Below are 22733 nucleotides of genomic sequence, written 5' to 3' on the forward strand. Positions count from 1 at the left end.
TACACGATGCATTTCTCAACAAGGCAATGAAATCATGTGCTACAGCAACACAGCCCTCACAGTAACCCCGGAGCACTCTAATACCCCTTTCCCGCTGCCCGTCTCGGTGAACCACCGAGAGGTTCCCCGGTGAATTCACCGGGGAACCTCTCGGTGAAAGTTTCAGTGCCGTCGTTTCACACTGCTCTCGGTGAACTCGCAACGTGGGTGATCTTATGTACTTGCGTTTGTTGTGCATCTGCGATTTGGTTTTTTCGATCCCATGTTCAGCAAGTTTTCGGAGGAGGGACTCGTACGCGTCAGCGTCAGCCGACGTCCCGCTCAGTTCTTCGTTCACTGCTGCCTCGCTACGTAATTGAAGTAACAGTCTCTCTTCGTCTTTGGTCCACACTCCAGCCATTTGCAAAATTCCCTCGAAAAAATCAAGCAAGAGGCGGCTTGTATCAGACTTTACTGGAAGAGTTAAGAGCTAGACACTAGAGGAAGACGAAGAAGGAGGAAGCATCAAATCGATCAAGTACACTGTAAACCTATATCAGCTTTGTATACACGGCGTGCTAATTAAACAATACAATGCACAGCACGATGCAAAACAATGCCGTCGCACTGTGAACGCCACATTGCACACGAAACGACATACTATGTAGTGTCGTGTGTATGTTTACATTACTAGTACATGTAATTATTTAATTACTAGTACCCTGTACGTGTGGATTTGGGAGGTCGAGTGCGCGCTAGAACCAGAAACAAAACATGACCTTTGACATAATCTGCATATTTTCCCAGTGTTTCACCGAGACAACCTTTCACGCTGGGCGCTCTCGGTGAACCACCGGGTGATTTCCCGTTGAACTATCGGTGTTTACCCAGGACGCTTCTCGGGTAAAAATTGCCCAAAATTTCATCGGTGTTTCACCTAGGCTTCCCCTAGGTTTCAACCGAGTGACCTTTCACACTGCGGGGTTCCCCGGGTGCCCCCAGGTGCCCCCGGGGAAGATTTTCTTCAGCGGGAAAGGGGTATAAGTCTAACTCACCACTGTGTGAAGGAGCACTCCAGCTCCAGGGTTTAGGGGCGCTCCTTCACACACCCTCACACTAAACAGGCCTTACGTATTCCGGGCAAGAGCCCCTACCATACTCGCCTCACTCACACTCACAGACAGTGACCTGGCAAGAATTTAAAATCAGAAAGACTTCCTTCAGTTAAGTCCCCCCCCCCCCCCCCCAGTTTTTCCATACGATGCTACACTCCCCTACCCTTGTTTGTTTATGCACTGAACCACACACAATCGCTACTATAGTACTACTGTACTAGTACTGGTCAGTCACTAGATATTTCATAGCTGTAGAGGTGAGGACACAAATGTTAGGAAGTCTTGCCGAATAATCGAGCAAATTGTCCATGTATTTCCCTTGCCCATGCGTTCAGAATATTAGGTGTCCCGCCCCACCAGCAGGCAAGCGAGCATGCACAGCTAGGAGGTGAGTTTGCCGCACCCTGAATTTATTATATAACGTAATGATTGTCCATTTGTTGTGTACAAGTAAAGAAAACACAAACACAGTGCTGTAAATGTTGATGGGGATTCACATGTTTGTTGACACCATGCAGGAAAGAAGACTTGATGTCATCCAAACCTGCCTGCCGCGTCAAGGTTGCTGTGCGTCTGCGACCAGCCTTGAAGGTATTGATAATGTTATTGTTATTGAAATACAAACAAACAAGAACAACTTTGTGCTGAAAGGAGTTCAAAAATAATATGCACCCTAAACAATTTCACCTTTAATAGCCAATGCATGTTACATGATTTAATCTCAAAACTAAACCCTATCCCTGTAAACCATATTTCAAACATGTGCAATGACACATTTGTATTTCTGGTAGCCTTTGTAGGTCTAATATTAAGTAAACTTTTAAATAGTTTGTCAGCTCAAATTTCTAAGTTCATATGACATAGTATAAAATCCTGTACCTAATGTGCAGTAAACTGACCTGCTCATAAATTGGCTACAAAATGTTACAGTGTGCTTATTTTTTGTTTTGTTTGATTTTGATGAAATCATCACTGAGAAAGCTTCTTCTTCTTTTCAACAAATTACCAAAAAAGAAGCATTGATGTTTATAATGCATCAATAAAAGTAAGAATTTTTAAGCATGAATTGCATCGAAAACTCGGCTACAGCATCTCTCACTCCAGGCATTCAAGGACACGATTTACTCTCAAATGCTTGAATTTTTTGTTCAGAGCAGATCAATTCCAGTGGTTAAGTGAGCTGTTCAAGAATGTTTCATATGGTCGTAGTCCTAGAGATTTTACATCACCAGTAGGCAGACAAAGAATACAATAGAGTAGAATTTGAGTATATGTTTATTTGGTTGGCTGTTCATCGATTTAACAAACAAAAATTCTTGTCAAAATGGTGTTGATTTTGTTCATAATGAATGATGTCCTGTTGCTTAATACTAACGGTAATAAAAATGCATCTGTACCGACAAACCGACTTGCCTACTTGCCCCAAGGATCACTGTAGGGCAGGAAAGAATGAATGGGCAGTTGCCTGTTAAAAGTATGGGACCCTTGCCAGAATACCCATCTGTGCATGTGAGAGACAGATTTGATATTTGTATTAAATGCCTTGCTCTGGTGTTTCATTTGTGGATTTTGTAGCCAGAGGAAAATGAACAGAAGGATCCCGTCATCACCAGCATCTCAGATTCCGAGTTGGAAATCTGGAACTGGCGCGACACGGAGCAGAGCATCCACTTTGACTTTGACGCCTGCTTCGACCAGCGGGCCTCCCAGAGGAGCATCCACGAGAGATGCGTGAGGCCGCTCCTGTCCCACGTCCTTAACGGTCAGAATGCCAGCGTGTTTGCCTATGGTCCGACTGGCACAGGTGAGATGCTGACCCCAAGCTTTAACCTGCAGAAAGCACTGGATGAAAGCTTCCTTACAAGTTACATAGTAGCGTGTTGAGTACATCTCTAGTCATTGGGAGATAAGTTTGTTTTGTTTGAGAAAGTGGTAACGTGTTTCACGTTTTGCTAAATGTTGGACAATAATTTACAAAAATTATACGTCTCAGTTATCTAACAACATACGTGTATCTTTTGATGAGGTACAAGTGAAAAACCGTCATATTTTGGTCTTGCACTTGAACTTTAAAAGTGATAACATTTGAAGTGAGATTTACATTAAAGCTCCCCTGAATATCAGTGTAGTACACTAGCCCTTCTTATGATAGAATTAATAATATGTTGCAACATGCCACTTTCTCTGATTGTCTCTTTCATTACAGTTTTTGTTGAGGCAATGCTTTCTCTGTTTTGTATACATATCATTTTTCCGTAATACTTGGCACTTTTATCATGATTGTCTCATCCAAACAGGTAAGACCTTCACCATGCTTGGCACAGACGAACAGCCAGGGGTCATTCCGAGGTCGTTGAACCACATCTTTCAGGTCATTGGCAGTGAGAGACAAAAGCAGGATGCCCATTGCCATGGCAACAGCTGGTCCTATGCTGTCTCTTTCTCCTACCTGGAAATCTACCAAGAGAAGGTAGTGATCACTCAAAATCCTTTCTTCTTAAAACTCTTCGTTCTTGTTATTTTTTAAGTCACTGGCTTTCGAACACTTCATACAAGCAATTTATGTTGACACAAAATTTACAGCTCCAATATCCCACAGAGTTCACCCATATATGAGAATTAGGTGGACATAATGAAAAAGATATCAGCTGTAATGATTAATAGCAGTCAGATTCCTTGGAATAACTGAGGTACAATGTTAATTGATGACACCAGAGGATGGTTAATACCACAAACGTGAACATTGAGATTTATCCACTGGGGGAATCCACGTGTGATGTTATTTCATAGGACCCAATCTGTTTTTCTCCTACTTTCTTAGAGATAATATACTGTAAAAGTGGAAATTTTCGCAGTGTGGACATTTTTGCACATTTCGCACAACCAGATGCTAGCGTGAAAATAAAAGCACATGAACATTTTTGCATGCCATATGTTCCAGTAGTTAATGTCCTGATTCCGCGGAATTAAAAGCACACGAAATCCATCTTACCCGGACGAGCGCGAAAAATTACTTGGGCAAAAATATCCACTTTTACAGTAACACACTCCAAGATCCCTTGAACAAAGTTTCCTTATTTCTTCAAGTCCAATTCGTTTGTTTCTTCAATAACTCCTGGCTAGTTTAGTGAAGCACATTTTCTTCTCTCTGAATGTGCAGTAAATACAAATGCTCATGTTAAGACTGAGGTTTACCAGTGTAGATTGACATGTTATTAACCCATTAGTAGCTGATCTACCCAAAACCGCCGATCTTATTACTCCCTAAGCCACCCGAAACCGCCTGTCCATTTTTGCAGTAGTTTTATACTTTATCATTTCTTTTGTTTTTCATATATAGAACATAATAATTATGTACATTGTAATTTGAAAAAGGTCAAAGGTCAACAAAAGTATGCCAGAATTATTTCCATGACACACTCTTCTTCTCTTGGTAGTCTTAATAGGCTTTCAAAGACACATAACTTCTAATAGACATAAAATAAACAGGCAGTGAGCTTTTTTACATCATTAAAAAAATTGTCGAAATGAGATCAATATTGCTGTACCTTCCAGAGAACCGTAAGTCATTATGTACAGAATCTTCAGTTGCTAAAGGGTTAATTGTACTCAAAACTCAGTCAGTGAAACTGCAAGTCATACAAGTGTACTGCCAATTTTAATCACTCACAGATTTTTGACTTGCTGGAGCCAAAGAATCGAGACTTGCCAATTCGGGAAGACAGGATGCGGAATATCTTCATCCCAAGTCTGGCTGAGAGGCCAATCTCAGATTTCAACGAATTTGCAAAGTACTTCATACCGGCCAGCAAAAATAGGTGTGAGCAACTCATCTCTGGTTCTATGCAGATTCTCTCTTCACAGGGATGCTGGTTCATTCATATTGTGTCCTATTTTCGGGAGGGTTCATCATTTCTAAATGTTGTATATTGGGCTTTTGCTTTCTAGATTGAAATACATGTTGTATTACAGGCAGCCATAACTAAAAGTACAGTTAAACCTCTCTTATCCGGCCTCCCTTTATCCGGATCTCTCTATTATACGGACGCAATCTCGCCGTGATTTTTTTTTAATCATTACGGGAGGAAAGGGGGATTCCCAACTCCTTGAGAACTCCAACACAGACACACATGAATTACATATTACTTCCAACATGATTAACATACATTACATCAAATTTCCTTCCAAATTGCTTACCTTCAGACATTTTAACATCCCCAAATGTAACAATGAAAAGGTTGCAGTATACACATTACTACATGTGCTACTACAATGGGCTACATTAGTATGTACATGTATAAAGCATTGAGTCTCCCGTATCCGGCCAAATCCCTTATCCGGATGAGCCCCGGTCCCGACTTGTCCGGATACGAGAGGTTCAACTGTACTGAAGAATAATTCTGTTAAGTATATATGTGATTGTGCACATAGCGCGCTATTCAAAATAGTCAAATAGACTTAGATACTTCTATTTTCACTTTGTTTTTTTTTTTTTTTTGAAATCTACAGTATGTAACATGACCTTGTGGCAAGTAGTCTCAAAACATTTGTTATACTTGTCTCAGAACCAAATTAATGTCTTGGGAAATCAGCAGGAAAACTGTGTTTACACAGCTATTTTCTTTCATAGTCTTGTTGCAAAAAGATATTGGTAAACTTATCAGAGATTCATGCTTTCTAGCAGATATAGTCTTTAACAAGTTGATCCAATCTGTTATTATTGTCCATGTCTTCTTGAGCAAAATGTATAGAAACATTTCATGTCTACGCATGTGCAACTGCTTTTGACTAAAAATCCTGTGAAAATGAATGTTATGTGACAAACTTATTATGGCTGCAAAAGAATTGATTTTTTTTTTCTATCCAAAAAGGGGATGGTGCTACAATTGTGTATATGAATTGCATATCACTCAGTTTTCTGGTAAATCTCCCTTTTACAGGACAACTGCTGCTACCAAACTGAATAGTCGCTCCAGTCGCAGCCATTCAATTCTACTTCTGAGGGTGAGGTTACTTCTAGTCATTTGTTTTCCTGTCAACAGTGGCGACTGATGATATGCTACATAGAGCTTTTAGTGAATAATAGACATATGTTACTCTTTATGTGCCATGGTTAAAACCCCCTGTGTGCCACATTATTCTGAGACAGCAACGCAGTCGTGCTTTGGGAAAACATTTTGTTCTTCAAATCTGTGTAACTTTTATAGATTTTTGTTACGCTGAACATGTAGTGAGCGACGTTGCAGAGAAAATGTCAAGCTTTGCTTTGATGTAAATTGCATGACAAATCTATCATTGCTTTCTGTTAAATGACCAGTAGCTAGATTATTGTAGAGGCATGACTTTTGCACACAAAACAGTGACAGAAATTGAGAATTTACTCGCAAATCCAGTACTGAACACCTCTTGATAGTCAATCACCACATAAACTGTAAGTTACGTGTGACAGGAATGGAATCGCAAGAAACACTTTCATTGTACTGTGGCATTTGGTGATTTATCAGTCGGTTTGGGCAGGTTTGTGCGTTTGAGCAGAATATGCGAACAAATTGGCACGCCGTCGACTGAGTCAGGCGTGCGAACATGGCACATAAAGATTTCAAGTGGCCGTCTTGTATAAAAGTTGAATGTAAACGTTACATGAAATAATGACTAGCAGGTGAAGATAGTTGGATCATTGAATTTTTTTTAATTTATTGGTTGTATTGTTTTGATTTTTTTTCTTTACTTTGTATTTATTCTTTGGTATGAGACTAGAGTATCAAATGTGAACTAATCCTCTTCTGGCTTTCCATACTCATAGGTTGTAAAAGAGAGAACAGAGGGTTCCAAGAAGCACACACAGACTGGTAAACTATACCTGATTGACCTGGCTGGGAGTGAGAACAACAAGAAGACTGGCAACCGGGGAATCAGGTAGATATGAGTGCAGTCTGTGCAATACACTGTCAGAAAAAAAAAACAGCCTATGAATAGACACTTGGCAATGCTTTTGAGGGCAGAATTTGTAGATTCAAATAATCAAAAAGTTCCATCTCATTTTACAATACTGTAGATCAATTATAAGATCTGGCTATGGCCACAATGTTTATTTCTTGGGCTGGTATTCCATGAACCTTTGTCCATCATTCCTCCTTTAAAAAGTAGGCTATTTACGTTGTTTAAAAATTTGTTTTGCATTGTTGACTGAGTAACTACCAAAATTTGCTAAGCTTAATGAGACAGTCCACCCCCCCCCCCCCCTAAAAAAACCCAACACATAACATCACATCTAAACTGTTTTACCGTTGTGTTCATCTTTCAATTCAGGTGCCCTTTTTTTCTTTTTCCTGACTTTCTTTTTGCTTGGAGGGAAGGTCTCATTTCTTCCTTCATTCACTCATTCATTCATTTATCTATTCATTCATAATAATTCAGCTGTTCATTCATTCATTCATTCATTCGTTCACTCACTCACTCTAGATGGGTTAAACAGACATGAAGTAATGAAAGCATGATACACCAGTTACATGGTGACAACCCATACAGTTCACTCCCATTATAAGGAACACGGTTATAACAAAATTTTGGTTGCAACAAAATAAAAATTCAGGCTGCAACATTATCCGCTGCATGTTTTTAATTGTTTATTTGTTCAGTTATAATGAAATGTTGATATAATGAAAGAAAACTGCAAGTGCCAAGGACTTCATTATAACAGGAGTCTACTGTACAACTTTTCATGTCTATCCGTTTCCTATTCTTCCTTTCAGACTGAAAGAGAGTGGTGCAATCAACACATCTCTCTTTGTTCTAGGGCAGGTAGTGGATGCCCTCAATCAGAGACTGGTAAATATTCATGTCAATGTGTGTGTATGTGTCAGTCTGTCTGTCTGCATGTATTTGTATGTGCAAAATAATTACCTCAAGAGACAAACTATATTCACATGTTCTGGGTATCTGCACAAGGTTCAGTTGCAGTGTATTTTACTTTCGAAATTACAAGGATTATTAGACACAATTCCTAAGAACTGAACACTGAGTGGATGACAAATAAGCCACATCAGGTTTGCCAGTTTGATTGCAGTAATTTGATCTCCATGGCGACATTCCACTTGACTATGATGTTCAGGATACACCTTTCTATACGGTATATTTAGCCTGCATGAAATTGATGTTTTTTTGCAATGTATGTGCATTTTCTGTTTGGTGAAGATGTTTTGAGTTTCCGTTCTTCCTTCCTTCCTAGTATGCAAGGATAGTATGCAACTAGCCATGATAGTTCCTAATGTGTACATTAACAATATGTGAATCATCTGTCATCCATTGATTTCAGTGTTTGCTTCTTTCCTTACTTCCCATCAAAAGCCTCGGGTCCCGTATAGAGACAGCAAGCTCACAAGATTGTTGCAGGTGAGTAGATAGTATGATGAGGAATTCTGTGAAATGTTATCAAAACTCTTGTAAACTGAAACTTTGAACAGGTTTGCAAGACTTTGTGCCAAAGACAGATTGGTAATATGACAGACAGAAAAAAAATTGAAATTGGATCCTCTTCTCTGAAGTTATCATTCTAATAAATTAATTTTCTTCCTTCTAGTGAGCATGAAGCACCAACAAATTTCCATTCACAGGACTTGTATGCATCATGAAGTGTATATGTATAATATATATGGAAAGATAATTATGGCAAGATAACATTTTAAACCTCAGTGTATCTCATAACAGCTTAATATATGCTATGAAAGTTATCCTCCCGAAAAAGGTGGAGATGTATTTGATATATAATGCTCCAAACCCAACGAAGGGACCTCAGATACTTAGATAGGAAGAAGCTAGGAAAATGAAATGTTTTATCTTCCTTCTCACCATTAAAATTTGAACTACCTTCTCTATTAATTATCTACAATCTGTATCTGTCTATCTATTCATTTGCCTGTATGGCAATTTTTCTACCTATCAATCTATAGATCTGTTTTTCTATCATCTATCTGTTGATCTATGTGTCTATAGATCTATTAATCTCTATGTGTATATCTCTGTCTATATATCTATCAATTTATCTATTTATCTATGTGTCTATGTATCTATGTTTCTATCTCTTTATGTATTTTTCTATCTTGTCAGCTATCTATCTATCTATCTATCTATCTATCTATCTATCTATCTATCTGTCTGTCTATCCATGTATTTATCTGGTGATCTATCTATCAATATGTCTATCTAATTGTTTGATCTATCTCTCGGTGCTTCTACCAAGGATTCCCTCGGAGGAAGCGCTCATGCCTGTATGATCACCAACATCGCTCCAGAGGAGGAGAACTACATGGACACCTACACCACCCTCCACTTTGCCGCTAAGTCCAAGCAGATCGTGAACCGGCCCGTTGCCAGGGAGACGACGGAGAACGTTCGGGTCGCATCCCGGAAGCGGACGCTGAGTGACGGGGACGGCGGCATCGAGACGGATGACCTCCCACCAGCCAAGACTCGTGCTATCGAGGATGGTGGCAGAGTGGTTGCCAATGGCGACATTCTCCAGTAAGCAAGAGCAGCCTGGTTACTCCAGTAGCATGCGTAGCCTCCTTCAGCTAGCAGAATGAATTGTTATGATGGAAGCAAACCCTTGACTCTGTTGCATAAAAGTTGAGATCAAACATAAGTCAGAATATTGGCTGAGACCTGACTTATGCAGCAGCAGGGCCCAGGGCCCATTGCATAGACCTGCAATGAAAATTTCTGACAATACAATGTATAAGCAACTTCTCTGATGGCAAGTGGAAATCTTGAAAGCTAATCAAAGGTGTTGCAGTGATACACGCTTCTGTATCATGTTGCATTTGCAAAGGGTTCTTTATGCAGCAAGGCCTGAACGATACTACATGTATGCCTTTCTATTTAAGCATTCTTACAAGTAAAGGAAGTTATCATACTCAGAATTTTCCTCTTCTTGTGTCATTGTTATTTATTTGTAGGAGTTTTGTTTCCATTTAGCTTTTACTGCAGTTCTATTCAAGCATATATTTGGTTGTTACTGTATTTGGAAGGGGCCTTTTCTTGAAATAGTATCAAAGACTACTCTCCATGGAATTCATGTTCTCTTACATGGGTCAATTACAAAAAGCATGCAACAAGGAAAATGTAATGCTACAATATCTGTGATTATCCTGCCTCAATGTCTATTTTTCACGGGAAAAGTCCTAATCTTAAGTAGTTTGCTGCTACAATGCAAGCAATGTTCTGTGGTCAAAAGTTTGCAGGACAACAAAGGCTCAATACGACAATTTTTGTATGGCATCTGAAGAAATCTTTTCCCCCTCGCGTGTCAAGGAGTTATCATCAATCCTCTTTGCCTAATTCTACTCCTCTGTCCCGTAGACCTCTCATGGAGCGGCAGGAGACGTTTGAGGCCAGCGTCCACCAGAGGTTACAATCCCTGGAGGAGACTCTATTGAGACGGCTGGATCAAGCCTCCAAGAAGGAACCCAAAACACCTGTGAGAATCACATCAAGATTGTCTTATGAGGGAACCTCCTCCTGTGAAAAAGTGCAACTCTTAAAATCAATGATAATAATGATAATGATGGCAATATACATTTTGATGGTAATGAAAACAATGATGATGATAGTAAAAATGATATAGGTAGATAATAGAAATTATAGTAACAATAATGATAATCATACTAATGGTCATGATAATGTTAAGGATAATTGTAATAACAGTGGTCAGTTATATAGCGCTCAAGTCCAAATACTGATGCTTGTGGTTTTCTAATCTGCCGTCACACAGACAGAAAACTGAAAAAACACACAACTTTGAAACAGTGAAGACACAGAAAAAAAATGACTGAAAAGAACTTGTAAGTTGATGATAGACACCTTGACTACTAACAATTCCATTTTTCTATTTCGCTCTTTGCCACCACCATAAGACCTCAAAGAAGCTCCTGAATGAAGTGAAAGACATGAGGAGAGAGCTCTCAAACATGACCCACAGGGAGAAGGGGATAGAAGTCGAGGTCAAGCACGATCGGAGAAGCACCTTCACCCTGACTGACCCCAACCGGCCATGTCCACCCCTTGCATTGGTCAAACCCATGCCGGGTAAGAGTTCCTACGGTGTAGCATCAGCTCATAAAAATGAGTAGAGATATTCTGTAGAACACGATATTTTCGCGGCATGACATTTTTCGCGACATGAAATTTTCGCGAGTTGCCTCTGGCTCCAACATTCAATGCATATAGTGTAGACAAGAACTTTCGCTTGCATTTTGATTTTGCGAATCTTGGCTCTCGCGAAATTCACAAAATTAAAATGCAGGCGAACATTCCTCGTTATACAGTAGTTATGGTGCATTTTCTCCCTTTTTTGTTTATCCACTATCAGTACATTGCATGAAGAAGCCCCTCCCTGTGTAATGTAAAAACCCGGAATAAAACACATAGACAACCATGAAAAATAAAAATAAAAAATCAAGTGCTGCTCAGGATTAGGCACCTCTTCATTACTGTGCACACAACCAATTTTACCAGTCATATTCATTGAGTTTGAGCTGGCAAGCACCCCAGTCACTCAAATAGGATAGGTTGCAATCCCGCTGTGTTGATTGAAAAGGCACGCTCACAACTTCTGGTATTTCCCGACAGTAAAAAAAAAAGTACTGCTCATACACAAGATTTTTACTGTAATATGGAAATAGCCTTCCACATCACAGTTCAAACTTTGTGCCCCAATCCGTTTTCTGCTATTGAAAACCAATTTTTGCATATTATTTTGGATCGTTTTTAGACACAGAGAAGGAGAAAGAGAAGCACTTTTCAGTAATTTTACACTTTAGTCTTTGTTTTCAAAGTTCGTTGCTCTTCCAACTGCATGCAAGTTTGTGTGATACTATCATCTCATCTCCACAGTTGGAGAAAACTCTGAGAACCAGGAATCCTCTATGAACACGGATGATGACCGCAGTACTGACAGACAAAGAAAACACAGGAAACAGCGAAACCGACCACGCCCAGTAAAGTTTGTCAAAGTGGTGGATACTTCCAACTCTGTAAGTGTCTTTTCTTCTTCTTCTTTTGCCTTACTTAAGGGGAATGCGCACCATGTTCAAATTGACATTGATAAGAAGATGAAAGTCACCCACACACACAAAATTGTTCAATTCGACCATAGTGCACTCCCGTTATAATGAATATGGTTATACAAAATTCTCAATACACAGAAGTAAAAATTCAGGTCCAAAACTTATCATTTATATGTCTTTATATACTATACCATTCGGCTATAACTATAAAATTTTGGTATAATAAAGAAAATTGCCCGTCCCGAGGACTTTGTTATAATGTGAGTTGCCTGTTCTATGAAACTAAACATAAGGAAACCATGGAAGTTTGAAGTTATCATGTTTTATTTATGCCTTCAGTTCTTTCATCCTCTAGTACTCGTTTGACTTATCTTGTTTGCTGCATACAGTAGCACTGTTGAACTACTGGATCACTGGAATACCAATACAGCGCCCACATAATTGCCAATGTGGAGCAATATCCCAACATGCATTTGGATGAAACAGATGACTACATCTCAGACAATCACTCCGAAATTGAACTTGTTTGTTATTATGCTCATTTGTTTTGTACAGCAGAGATCAGAAAGTGTTGAGACAGAGACCAAAGAAAACAGATGGCAACTGACGCTGGACCCAGAATTTCAAGAGAAGCACCGTTAGTTTGATCTCTTTCTCTCATACCCTGCTGCATATCTTTCTTTGAAAAAGAAAAATGGGCCATTTAGTTTGCTGTTTGATTAAAGTTTTGTAATGGAATTTAAATTCCATGAATGCTGTCCAGAACCAGTGGCCGTTTGTAGCATGCAAAGTAGTAGCTTGATTAAAAAAAGAAAATGTGAGTGTAGTATGCTTTGGTATTGAAGACAATTTGTTTTGAGGAGAAGCAATGAGAACTGTTTCCATCAAATGTCTGAAACACAATTTTCTACACATTCTTGATTATCTTGGGCAGCCAAGTCAAAATAAAAGTATCTTAGGCATTCCATGTGCCAACTGTACCATTATGTATTTAATGAGCACCAATGCAGACATTTGGAATGTACACCAGTACAATCAATGCCAAAAATCTACCATAGTTTAGTTAGTGTGGGCTTCCATGTTAGATGACTTGATAGTGTTTTTATGTCAAGACTGATTTAACATTATCCAACTTGGTGTAAAGCTTTATTCCCTTTTTACTTCCATCTCACTGGTTCAGTACCAACAAGCCTTGTGTTTTGGATGTAACCACTTGACGTTTTCTTCCCCCACCCCGATTCTCGAGCAGGGAGTGAAATCTTGGCCGTACTGAACGGTGGGTCCGTCAAGCAGCTGAAGTCCCTGCAGAGCGTGGGTGAGAAGCGGGCTCAGCTCATCCACAGCTGGAGGCAGGCCTTTGGCTCCTTCACCAAGGTGAGTGGGACTTCAGGGGTGGCTCCAGGTTTTTTGGCGAAGGGGGGGTGGGGCGGAGTGGGTGGGTTTGACCCAATGACGATGGGTCATGACCAAAAATAAGAAAGAAGGTCTTCACATTTTATGCTGCCACTTCTCTCCCCAATCTGCTGACAAGCTAAAAAAAACAGAAAAAAAAAGGAGTGGTGTGCGTGTGTTTGGGGGAGGGGGGGGGGGGGGGGGGGGGGGGGAGGGGGGTAACCCCCTTAACCCCCATCTGCCACTGGACTTTCTCCTCTTGTGTTTGTGTGTGTGCATGTCAATCCTGGGCACCATTTCACATGATAATTCCCTGTGTGTGTGTGTGTGTGTGTATGTGGATGTGTCAAACCAAGGCACCATTTCACATGATAAAGTTGAAATAGCTTCCATCAGGAAAAATGTGTTGTACATCCTTATAGCTGATATTTGTTTAAGAAACATACCATGGAAAGAAAGTGTTACTGATGGGTAGACATACAGTTGTATATAGGGGAACCTTGTATAATAAGGCCAGATATAACAAGGTGATTTTGCATATTCCAATCCTCTTTTATTTTTTCTCCTCATTTAAGAAGATAACCGATATAGTAAGGGAATTGTGGTTGCTCCAAGCAGCTCATTATACCTGTATCTACACTTTTTTTCAGACATTGGCAAGAATTACGACTTGAAGTTCTTAGAAATTGAATGAATGTGATTTTACAGATAATTACAAATGCCATGAAAAACGGGCATAAAAACACACCCACATTTCGTCTTGATGATATACTGTCAACTGTGCTTAAGTCAACCTCGTATAAGTCGAATAATCGCCCAAGTTGAAGGTCTTTTCAGGTCCTCGTCTCTTTATATTCTGTTGATTTTAATCCCTCGTAAGTCAAATTTTCTCTAGGTCGAAGCCATTTCTTCAGTCCAAATAGATTCAACAAGGTTGACTGTTTATATACTCTGTAGTTGGCTGTGATTGACAGGAGTTTGTCGTAATGAGGAAAAAACTACTCTTTCTTCCCCTTTTTGTCAGGTGGAGGATTTGTACAGGGTAAAAGGACTTCCGCAAAGAGCTGTAGACAACATTCTAGGGGTGAGTGCACTTTATCCACCAATCACGTGACTGAAAGCGATACTAAATTTCTTCTGTTAAAGTTTCTCTACTTCTAGAACATGAAGGAAAATTTTCTGTGCTGGGGATCATTTCTAAATTCAAAGCACTGATAAGTGATAACAGATTCTCATCATAATTCTCTGTTTCTTTGTCTGTTTGTCTGTTTTGAATGAGAAGATGAATTCTGGACAGTTGAAATCTCTGATTTATCGATGTCATTTGTACCATGCTTGGAACAGCATTCAGTTTAAGATTTTAAATGTGACCCTGCACCACAAAACAAACAAAAAGTCGCCAGACATGAATTTTTAGTTAAGACCATATTCTGAAAGAGCAGACTTTAAGCTTTAAAATGATGTATAACTCAAATCAAGTGGACTCTCCTAACCTATCTAAATATTTGAAAGAAAGCACAAACTCAGGAAAGATTCAGATTCTAAAGACACACCTAATCACACTATTCTACCAAAAATGTTCGAGATAAAACTGCTAAAAAACACACTTTCCCACCCATTTTATGATCCCAAATTTTAGCATAATGTAAAAGGAGACTTGCTCTTTCAGAAAATATGAAAAAGTCAAGATCGGCTAGGTTGACCCATTTCACTTATTTTCAGTCCTCACACAAAATCAGTGTGTGCGACTTTTTGTTCGTTTTGTGATGCACGGTCACAAATGGGCCTAAACTGACTAAAGCAGATGACTTGTTTATTTTTTCTCAAAGAAAATTTCAATATATGCTCACAAATGTATAAACCAGAATGTATGGTAATATTACAATCTTTGCTTCAGTCACAGAAATCTGCATCAATGACAATGCTAGATCAAAGGGCATTTGAAATGTGGGAGTCTCAAGGCATTTTACTACATCTTTTTCTCTCTCTCGTCTCTTGTCTGGACAGAATAACCTCTGCAGTACAGGCATGCAGCAGCTATGAACTCTCTTCCTACACCAAGGCAGCTACATATCCTGGCAATAATCCCCTGTATTGTTGTCTCCAGTGCTCCAAACAATAAGTCTCTATCAGTGACTGAAACCAAGACTACTGCTGGGATGGGATAAACACCAAATAAATTCAAATAACAAAACTTGATATAACGAACACTGCTGTAACAAGATATCGGTTGTTACAAGGAAACTTTCGCCGTCCAAACTTTCCTTCCACACAAGTCTATGTACATCCTACTCATACAGCGAGATCGGCTGTTACAAAATAACTGCTATAACGAGATAAATCTTGTGACTTCCAAACAGACAAGCACATAGATAATTGAACCTGTTGTAGCGAGGTGAAACTTTATTTGCTCAACCTGTGTGATCATGTTTGAAGATTCTTCAGCTTGATGGGACGCAAACTGTCTTGTATTATTTTCTACATCACACTCAGCTATATATGGCTATTATATGCGCAACATGTTCAAATCTTCTACACACTGCATAACACGCACTTGCAGAGCCATCACATTACATACCAATTCAAAGTCGATTGCGTCACGATCGTCTCCATTAGGACTGCAAACTATAATATACACTGAGGAATTCAAACATTCAATAGCAAAAAAATTCTTCTTTTTACACATAAAGGTGAGTAATTCTCTCACAGACATTGCCAGGTTATCAGTATTAATTGAAACGTGATCTGTAGTCCCACATGTACAATTCAGTGTTTTAATGTTAAGCTTTTTTTATGCCAACTGATATAATGAGATGTCAGCTATAACCAAGCAAAATTACTTAGTCCCGACCTTCTCATTATACTGAGTTTTCCCTGTATTTCAGCCACCAGCTCATCTTCTTGTATACTGAGCCCCTGTAATATAACAAGTTCCAAGTGATCAGTTGTTAAGTTCATCACAAATGTAACACATCATTCTGTAGAACAGACTGACAATCGTATGGATCCCATGGCAAGGAGAAATCTACACAAAGGAAGTTTTGGTTATTACTTAAAGATAATATAAAGTTTTGGTACCTCAAAAGTTTCCCTGAGTTTCCTTGTCTTAGTTTATGTTTCAGGTTAAAGTACCTTTCATATAACTAACACTGTGAGACTTACTCGCCCCAAAGTGCTCTCATGTCTTAGTAATCATGCAATAATGGTTTCGTACAATACGTGTATATTGATTGTCGCGGTACCGCGTCGAGTCAAACTAACGGCTCGTTCGAATTTTTCAGAGCCCGCTCTGCTCTGGTACGAAACCATTATTGCATGATTACTAAGACATGAATGCACTTTGGGGCGAGTAAGTCTCACAGTGTTAGTTATATGAAAGGTACTGAAACACAAACTAAGACAAGGAAACTCAGGGAAACTTTTGAGGTACCAAAACTTTATATTATCTTTAACTTCTTTTTCTTACCGAAGCACGATATTCTATGTGTAAGCACAGCTCACTTCAAAATTTAAAACTCACTTTGCAACATTTGGATTTTTTTTTCTGCCATACACCTTCTCCCCACCCAACCCCCCCCCCCAAAAAAAAAACCCCATAAAAACAGTCCTTTAGTCCTAATAATACAGATCTAATGATATACAACGTCTGTACTTTACTTATTTAAAGTAATATCTGTAAGTCAGCCATGAATATGTATTTTGGCTTTTCTCAGGATTTTTGTGCCTTAGTCAGATGGGTATAGCAAAAATGTAGATTTTTTGTCTTACAGTCAATGATATGCACACAACTCACACACATATACACACAGAAGAAGAATTTGTATGACATAGATGATAGTGTGTAAGACATGCCTATATTGTGTCCATGTATGGCTGACCATAGTTGAAGCAACATAGAGTGGTAGAGTACTTTATAATGAAAGCCACAGTAAGCTGGGTTGAGTCAGTTACATAAAGCAATGGAGAACAGTGGAACCTTGTTATAAAGAGGTACATGGATGTATAGCAAGATGGTATGTAGATCAATCGTATGAACGTGTATTATCAATTGAGTACAGTACAGCCCTAGCAGAATTTATTTTCCTGTCCGTAGATACATGTACGTGTACATGTATATGAATTTCAAATACATGTATCCATTTTGTTGTATCATTTTACAGTAATTTTCATTATTACGAATGCATGTAGATATAGTTTTCTGCATCTTTTTTCCTACATCTCTTTACAAATTGATAGAACTTGTATATTTTGTATATATGCTGAAATAAAACCACTTGGTTTTTTACTGTGAAAATCACTTGTGAATTTTTTACCACTTTGATTGTATGTGTGTGTGTGTATTTTTGTTTTTGATTTTTTGTCATAGTGAGTCAAACATAATTGAGCATTGTGAATCATACAATGAACATCACTCATAGAAATTGCTACAGCTGTGTGTGAGGACCGTGGTGATGTTTTGAACAGTACCTGTTACACTGTAGGGCAATATTTTGCACGATTGTGGACAGAAATATTGTATAATGATGGTAGGGATGATGATGAAGAAGATTGCGATCATGATGATGATGTTTATGATGAAAGTCTGGTTTATGATGGTGCTGAAAGTAAAAGCAAGCAAAATGGTTTTATGTACCATCTCTAAGCAAAACGACAAATGATGGTGGTACTATTGGCAGAGACTCCAACCCTAAGCACCTTCTGATCGGGAGATTCTCCCGCCTGAAACCCATAGCAAACGGGAGACTCCAACTTGAGAACGAAGTTCCTCGTGGTCTAGGGTTCTAGATGCTCTTTTGTGCTATATAAGGCTTATTTTTCAACGTACAATGAAATTAAGTAAGAAATCATTTCAAGCAGGAGAAATTAAATCTCAAGCGGGACAACGGGATATTCTGCAAAAATGAGCTTTCGGCGGGAGATATCCCGTCGAAAGCGCGAGAGTTGGAGTCTCTGTATTGGAGATGATGATGGTAATGTTTTGGATGATGACACTTGCGCCATGGCACAATTTTTCCCATAAATATAAACACAGTACATGAAATTACATAATAACATAAGCTTTAACAAAAGACTGTGACATCATTACTTCTGTTGGTGCTGGCAATGGTAGACGAGATGTTGACGATCCTTCAGATTGAGCTTATATGTCAAGAGCTATTTCAGTGTCCTACAGAAAAAAAAAAAGAAATACAGTACAGTACTTCGTTAGAATTCCTTTTTTTTTTTTTTTTTCCATCTCTCTACTACCAGGGCCATCGCGAACTATTGTAGAATCTCAGTCCAGAGAGAATAGCAAATGGAATAACCCAAAACTCCGAAACTTCAGAACTTTCATATGTATGTCATACTGATTTGCCTCAAACCAAAGAGATCTAACACAATTTTTCTGAATTGGGTCTACACATGGCGTGCTCTGGGAAAGGGGAAGGAGAGAGGAGGGGGGGGGCGGAAAGAAAGCAGGCTGGGCTCACATGAGCGCAGTAGAATAGCAAGAAAGAGACATGCGCCCTCTCCCGGTTTGGACATTATAACCAAGTCTGCAATCGGCCCTCGGTACGGTCCGGCGCTAAAATTGCAATTCGCAAAATTTTGACAGTATAACAAAACTGGCGTGAAAGCACACAAAATGTCACAGTGAAAGTATGTTTATATTATGTAATCCTATTGTCACAGAAGTTGTTACATGTCCCCTATAATGAATATAATATGCCATTGTCCATAATTACACGCTTTGTGTACCCCTCTACTACTATATGCACTACGCCGCCCTTGATCAAAATACGCTTACCAGACGTATGACGCATTCCCCCCCCCCCTTTCTTTAGTTTCCTTTTCTTCTCCTTTTTCTTCTTGTTCTTTTTCTTACTTTTGTTCTTGTTATTGTTCTTCTTTCTTTATTCTTCTTCATTATATATATTCTTCGTCTTCATCTGCTTCTCCACCATTTCCTCTTTCATTTCCTTCTCTTTTTTTTCTCTCTGTCCTCCTTTTTTCATTTTTATACTTCTTTTTTATATACTTTCTGTATAATTCTTCTTCATCATCTAAATCTTCTTTGTCTTCGTCTTCTGCTTCTCGTTCATTTTCTCCTTCTTGCTTTTCCATCTCTTCTAACTCTTCTCCCTTTTTCATGTGTTTTTATTTTCCTGTTTTTTTGTTTTTTTGTTTTCTCTTCGTCTTCTATTTTTTTTCTCCCCTTTTTATTTCTCCTCCTCCTCCTCTTCATTCCTCAACTTTTTTTTTCTTTACTCTTCAGCTTCCTTGTCTTCACCTTCTGTTTCTTTTTCAACAGACGATAAAGGAAATCGTCGAGTTCGGCGGAAAAGGAGGATTTCACTTCGCACTGCCCTGAATAGTGGATTGTATTGAACTCTAAATGAGCGGCCGTATGAATCAATGCTAATTTTGTGCACATAGATATGGCATCAAAGTGGAAGTAGAATCCCAGAGGAACTCTATAGAAAATGATTTTGCATTTTGCTTTCTATATCCAACCGGTAAAAGCATAGAAAACGATGGGGGGGGGGGGGGGGGGGTAACCTATGTGATTAGAACCATGAAACAAGAGTAGTTGATCCAATTCAGGATGTACATAATCACCATTATGGGCAATGTGTATGATGTGTGATGATGGTGTTATTAAAGAGGGAATCCACCCTGAAAATGAATAAACCCTAAAGGAAAGAGAGAAAACAAAAATCCCTTTACAGAACGTTCCAAAAATGACAAAATCGGATGAACAATGATCAAGGAAGGTCATATGATATTTTGAAATTTCACTTTTTTTTTCGGAAACATTTTTTTTTTGACCAATCCTTATGAATATTCAAATGAGCGAGTTAACATTAGCTCCTGTTTATTTTGAGCGGTTTTATGGCAAGTTTTATATTTATACATTAAAATATGAGATTTTTTTCATTTCTGTATATGAAGTTGATGAGAATTGATTTTGTGAAAGCATGACATCATCAAACTTGCTGATTTGAATATCATAATTCATGATGACTGGTCGAGAAGTATTTCCCAAGAATTTTTGAAGTTATAGACTGTTATAACTTACTTATTCCTCGTCCAATTTTGGTTCACTTTTTTTCACTGTTCTGCAGGGTTTTTTTTTTTCTCTTTCTTATGAAATTGAGAAAATTCTGGAATGGATTTCGTCTTTAACGTTGCATGAGAGCAAATGAAGCTGCCATTTCCTCATCAGGACGCAAAACCACAGGTAATAAATTGAATACTTTCGGTTTAAGGTGCGTGGGCATATTAACAAACCTCTTTCTTTCTATCTACTTTTTTTTCTCTCCCCTCTCTCCCTCTGTATTTCTATCTTTACATATATTATGTATATAATACACACACACACTACACTATATGAATGTTATATGTACATAATGGATTAGATTTTTACAAAATAAGTGCGTTCATATATTTTGTATATAAATATTTAGGTAACTGTATATACATTATAGATATATATATATGTATATATATGATATGTCTATAACTGTATATGCACGTACACCACATACACATACACACATACACAAATATATATATATATATATATATATATATATATATATATACATATATATATATATATATATTGTAGTTGTTCCGCGTATTGGCAGTACTAGAAATAGCAATAATAAAGTCACAACAGAGGAATGCAGGGAATGCATTGATAGCCAATCTTGATTTAATGAATAATCCGAATTTTCGAGGAACCTTCCTCTTCTTCAGGGATGACAGTGCGAATGTCATCCCTGAAGAAGAGGAAGGTTCCTCGAAAATTCGGATTATTCATTAAATCAAGATTGGCTATCAATGCATTCCCTGCATTCCTCTGTTGTGACTTTATTATTGCTATATATATATATATATATATATATATATATATATATATATATATATAATATATATACATCTATATACAGTTATCTAAATAGTTATTATACAAAGTATATGAACGCACATATTTTGTAAGAATCTGCAAACAAACTCTTCATATATATATATATATATATATATATATATATATATATATATGGCCTAGTACATCCAGAGAGAGGGTGAGAGAGGAAGAGGGGTCCATGTGGGAGTGAGTTTATGTCTGAAGTGACGTGAGATTCAAGGCCTATAATTATGTATGACGGGATGGGAATGAATAACTTAACAATGAAACATTTCTCAATAGCTTTGGTTAGCATGCCTGCCACAGTGTCGGGGCGATCGTTAACGGGCCGTTAACGATCGCCCCGACACTGTGGCAAGCATGCTAACCTGGAAACATTGAACTGCACATTACTTGAATATGAGACCATTCTGAAGCAAATAATTTTCACACAACAATAGATATATAATGTACTCTTCAATGAATCCCACAAGGATTGGAACAATCATCCCCTAGTATTCCCACTGATTCCCACTGATCAGTTACTAGCCATCCCCTTTAAAGTCATTGAAACCTTTTTATCTTTTTGTTGCTCTAGGCCTATACCCAATTTGTTCATAGTGACTCCGCATCATGCGCACATTTCTTCCCCCTCTCGTATGATTTGCATTCCGTGCGAGGTTTTGTTTCCATCAACAATTCCCTTTACAGCCCATAATAATCCGTTTTAAACCCAACTCATAACCCCTTCCTCCTCCTCCCCCTCCCCCATTCATTGCTGTTGAAGAAGGTGACAACCAGGGATGTGGGCCGCCTCCCTGCTTGTACCCTGCTATAATGACTTTGATAGGGTTTTGGTTTTCGTTGTCAATGTCCGATGTTTATGTTGTCATTAATAAGTTTCTGTCAACGGTTCCAACGGTTCCATGGCATTTGCTCCTGCGACTATATACCTCCATGAAAAAGCTGCACGCTTAGCCAATTAAACATTAATTTTACCCACAAACATAACCCTAATCCAGGGCCGGCGGAGCATTTTCAGAAGTGGGGGGGGGGGGGGGGGGGGGGGGGGGCACTTCCGGGTTTCATGAGCTAACAAGCAAAAAAAAAAAAAAAAAAAAAAGGGCCTTCTGCGCAACTTCTGGTGCCACTTCCGGGTTTCTTCAACTGACAAGGAAAAAAAAAAGAAGGTCCTCAGCTCATCTTTCTCATTCCATTTCCGGGTTTCTTCAGCTGACAAGCTAAAAAAAAAAAAAAAGAAGGACCTCAGCTTATCTTTTTTTATTCGAC

The 22733-nt window shown here is 38.6% G+C and overlaps 1 protein-coding gene across 1 annotated transcript; it reads left to right on the forward strand.

The window, feature by feature from the left end:
• Positions 1-1625: 1625 nt before the first annotated feature.
• On the forward strand, positions 1626-14663 carry LOC139736423 (kinesin-like protein KIF22). The gene is made up of 15 exons (XM_071647178.1): positions 1626-1685; positions 2670-2898; positions 3392-3564; positions 4767-4912; positions 6035-6098; positions 6898-7010; positions 7847-7922; positions 8442-8486; positions 9334-9614; positions 10452-10569; positions 11006-11177; positions 11985-12124; positions 12713-12794; positions 13407-13531; positions 14574-14663. The coding sequence occupies exons 1-15, from the start codon at positions 1626-1628 to the stop codon at positions 14661-14663; spliced, it is 1914 nt and encodes a 637-aa protein (XP_071503279.1).
• Positions 14664-22733: the final 8070 nt, after the last annotated feature.

Source organism: Diadema antillarum, unplaced genomic scaffold (genome assembly GCF_040938485.1).
Source record: "Diadema antillarum isolate AM-2024a unplaced genomic scaffold, OU_Dant_1.0 scf00000028, whole genome shotgun sequence".
In the NCBI taxonomy this organism is placed as follows: Eukaryota; Metazoa; Echinodermata; class Echinoidea; order Diadematoida; family Diadematidae; genus Diadema; species Diadema antillarum.

What these genes read in the sequence shown, in the direction of transcription:
- LOC139736423 (XM_071647178.1), top strand. Translation starts at nt 1,626, where the DNA reads ATGTCATCCAAACCTGCCTGCCGCGTCAAGGTTGCTGTGCGTCTGCGA. An exon ending in ATTCAATTCTACTTCTGAGG is followed by an intron (nt 6,099 to 6,897) that starts GTGAGGTTACTT and finishes CCATACTCATAG; the next exon opens with GTTGTAAAAGAGAGAACAGA. An exon ending in ACTGGCAACCGGGGAATCAG is followed by an intron (nt 7,011 to 7,846) that starts GTAGATATGAGT and finishes TCTTCCTTTCAG; the next exon opens with ACTGAAAGAGAGTGGTGCAA.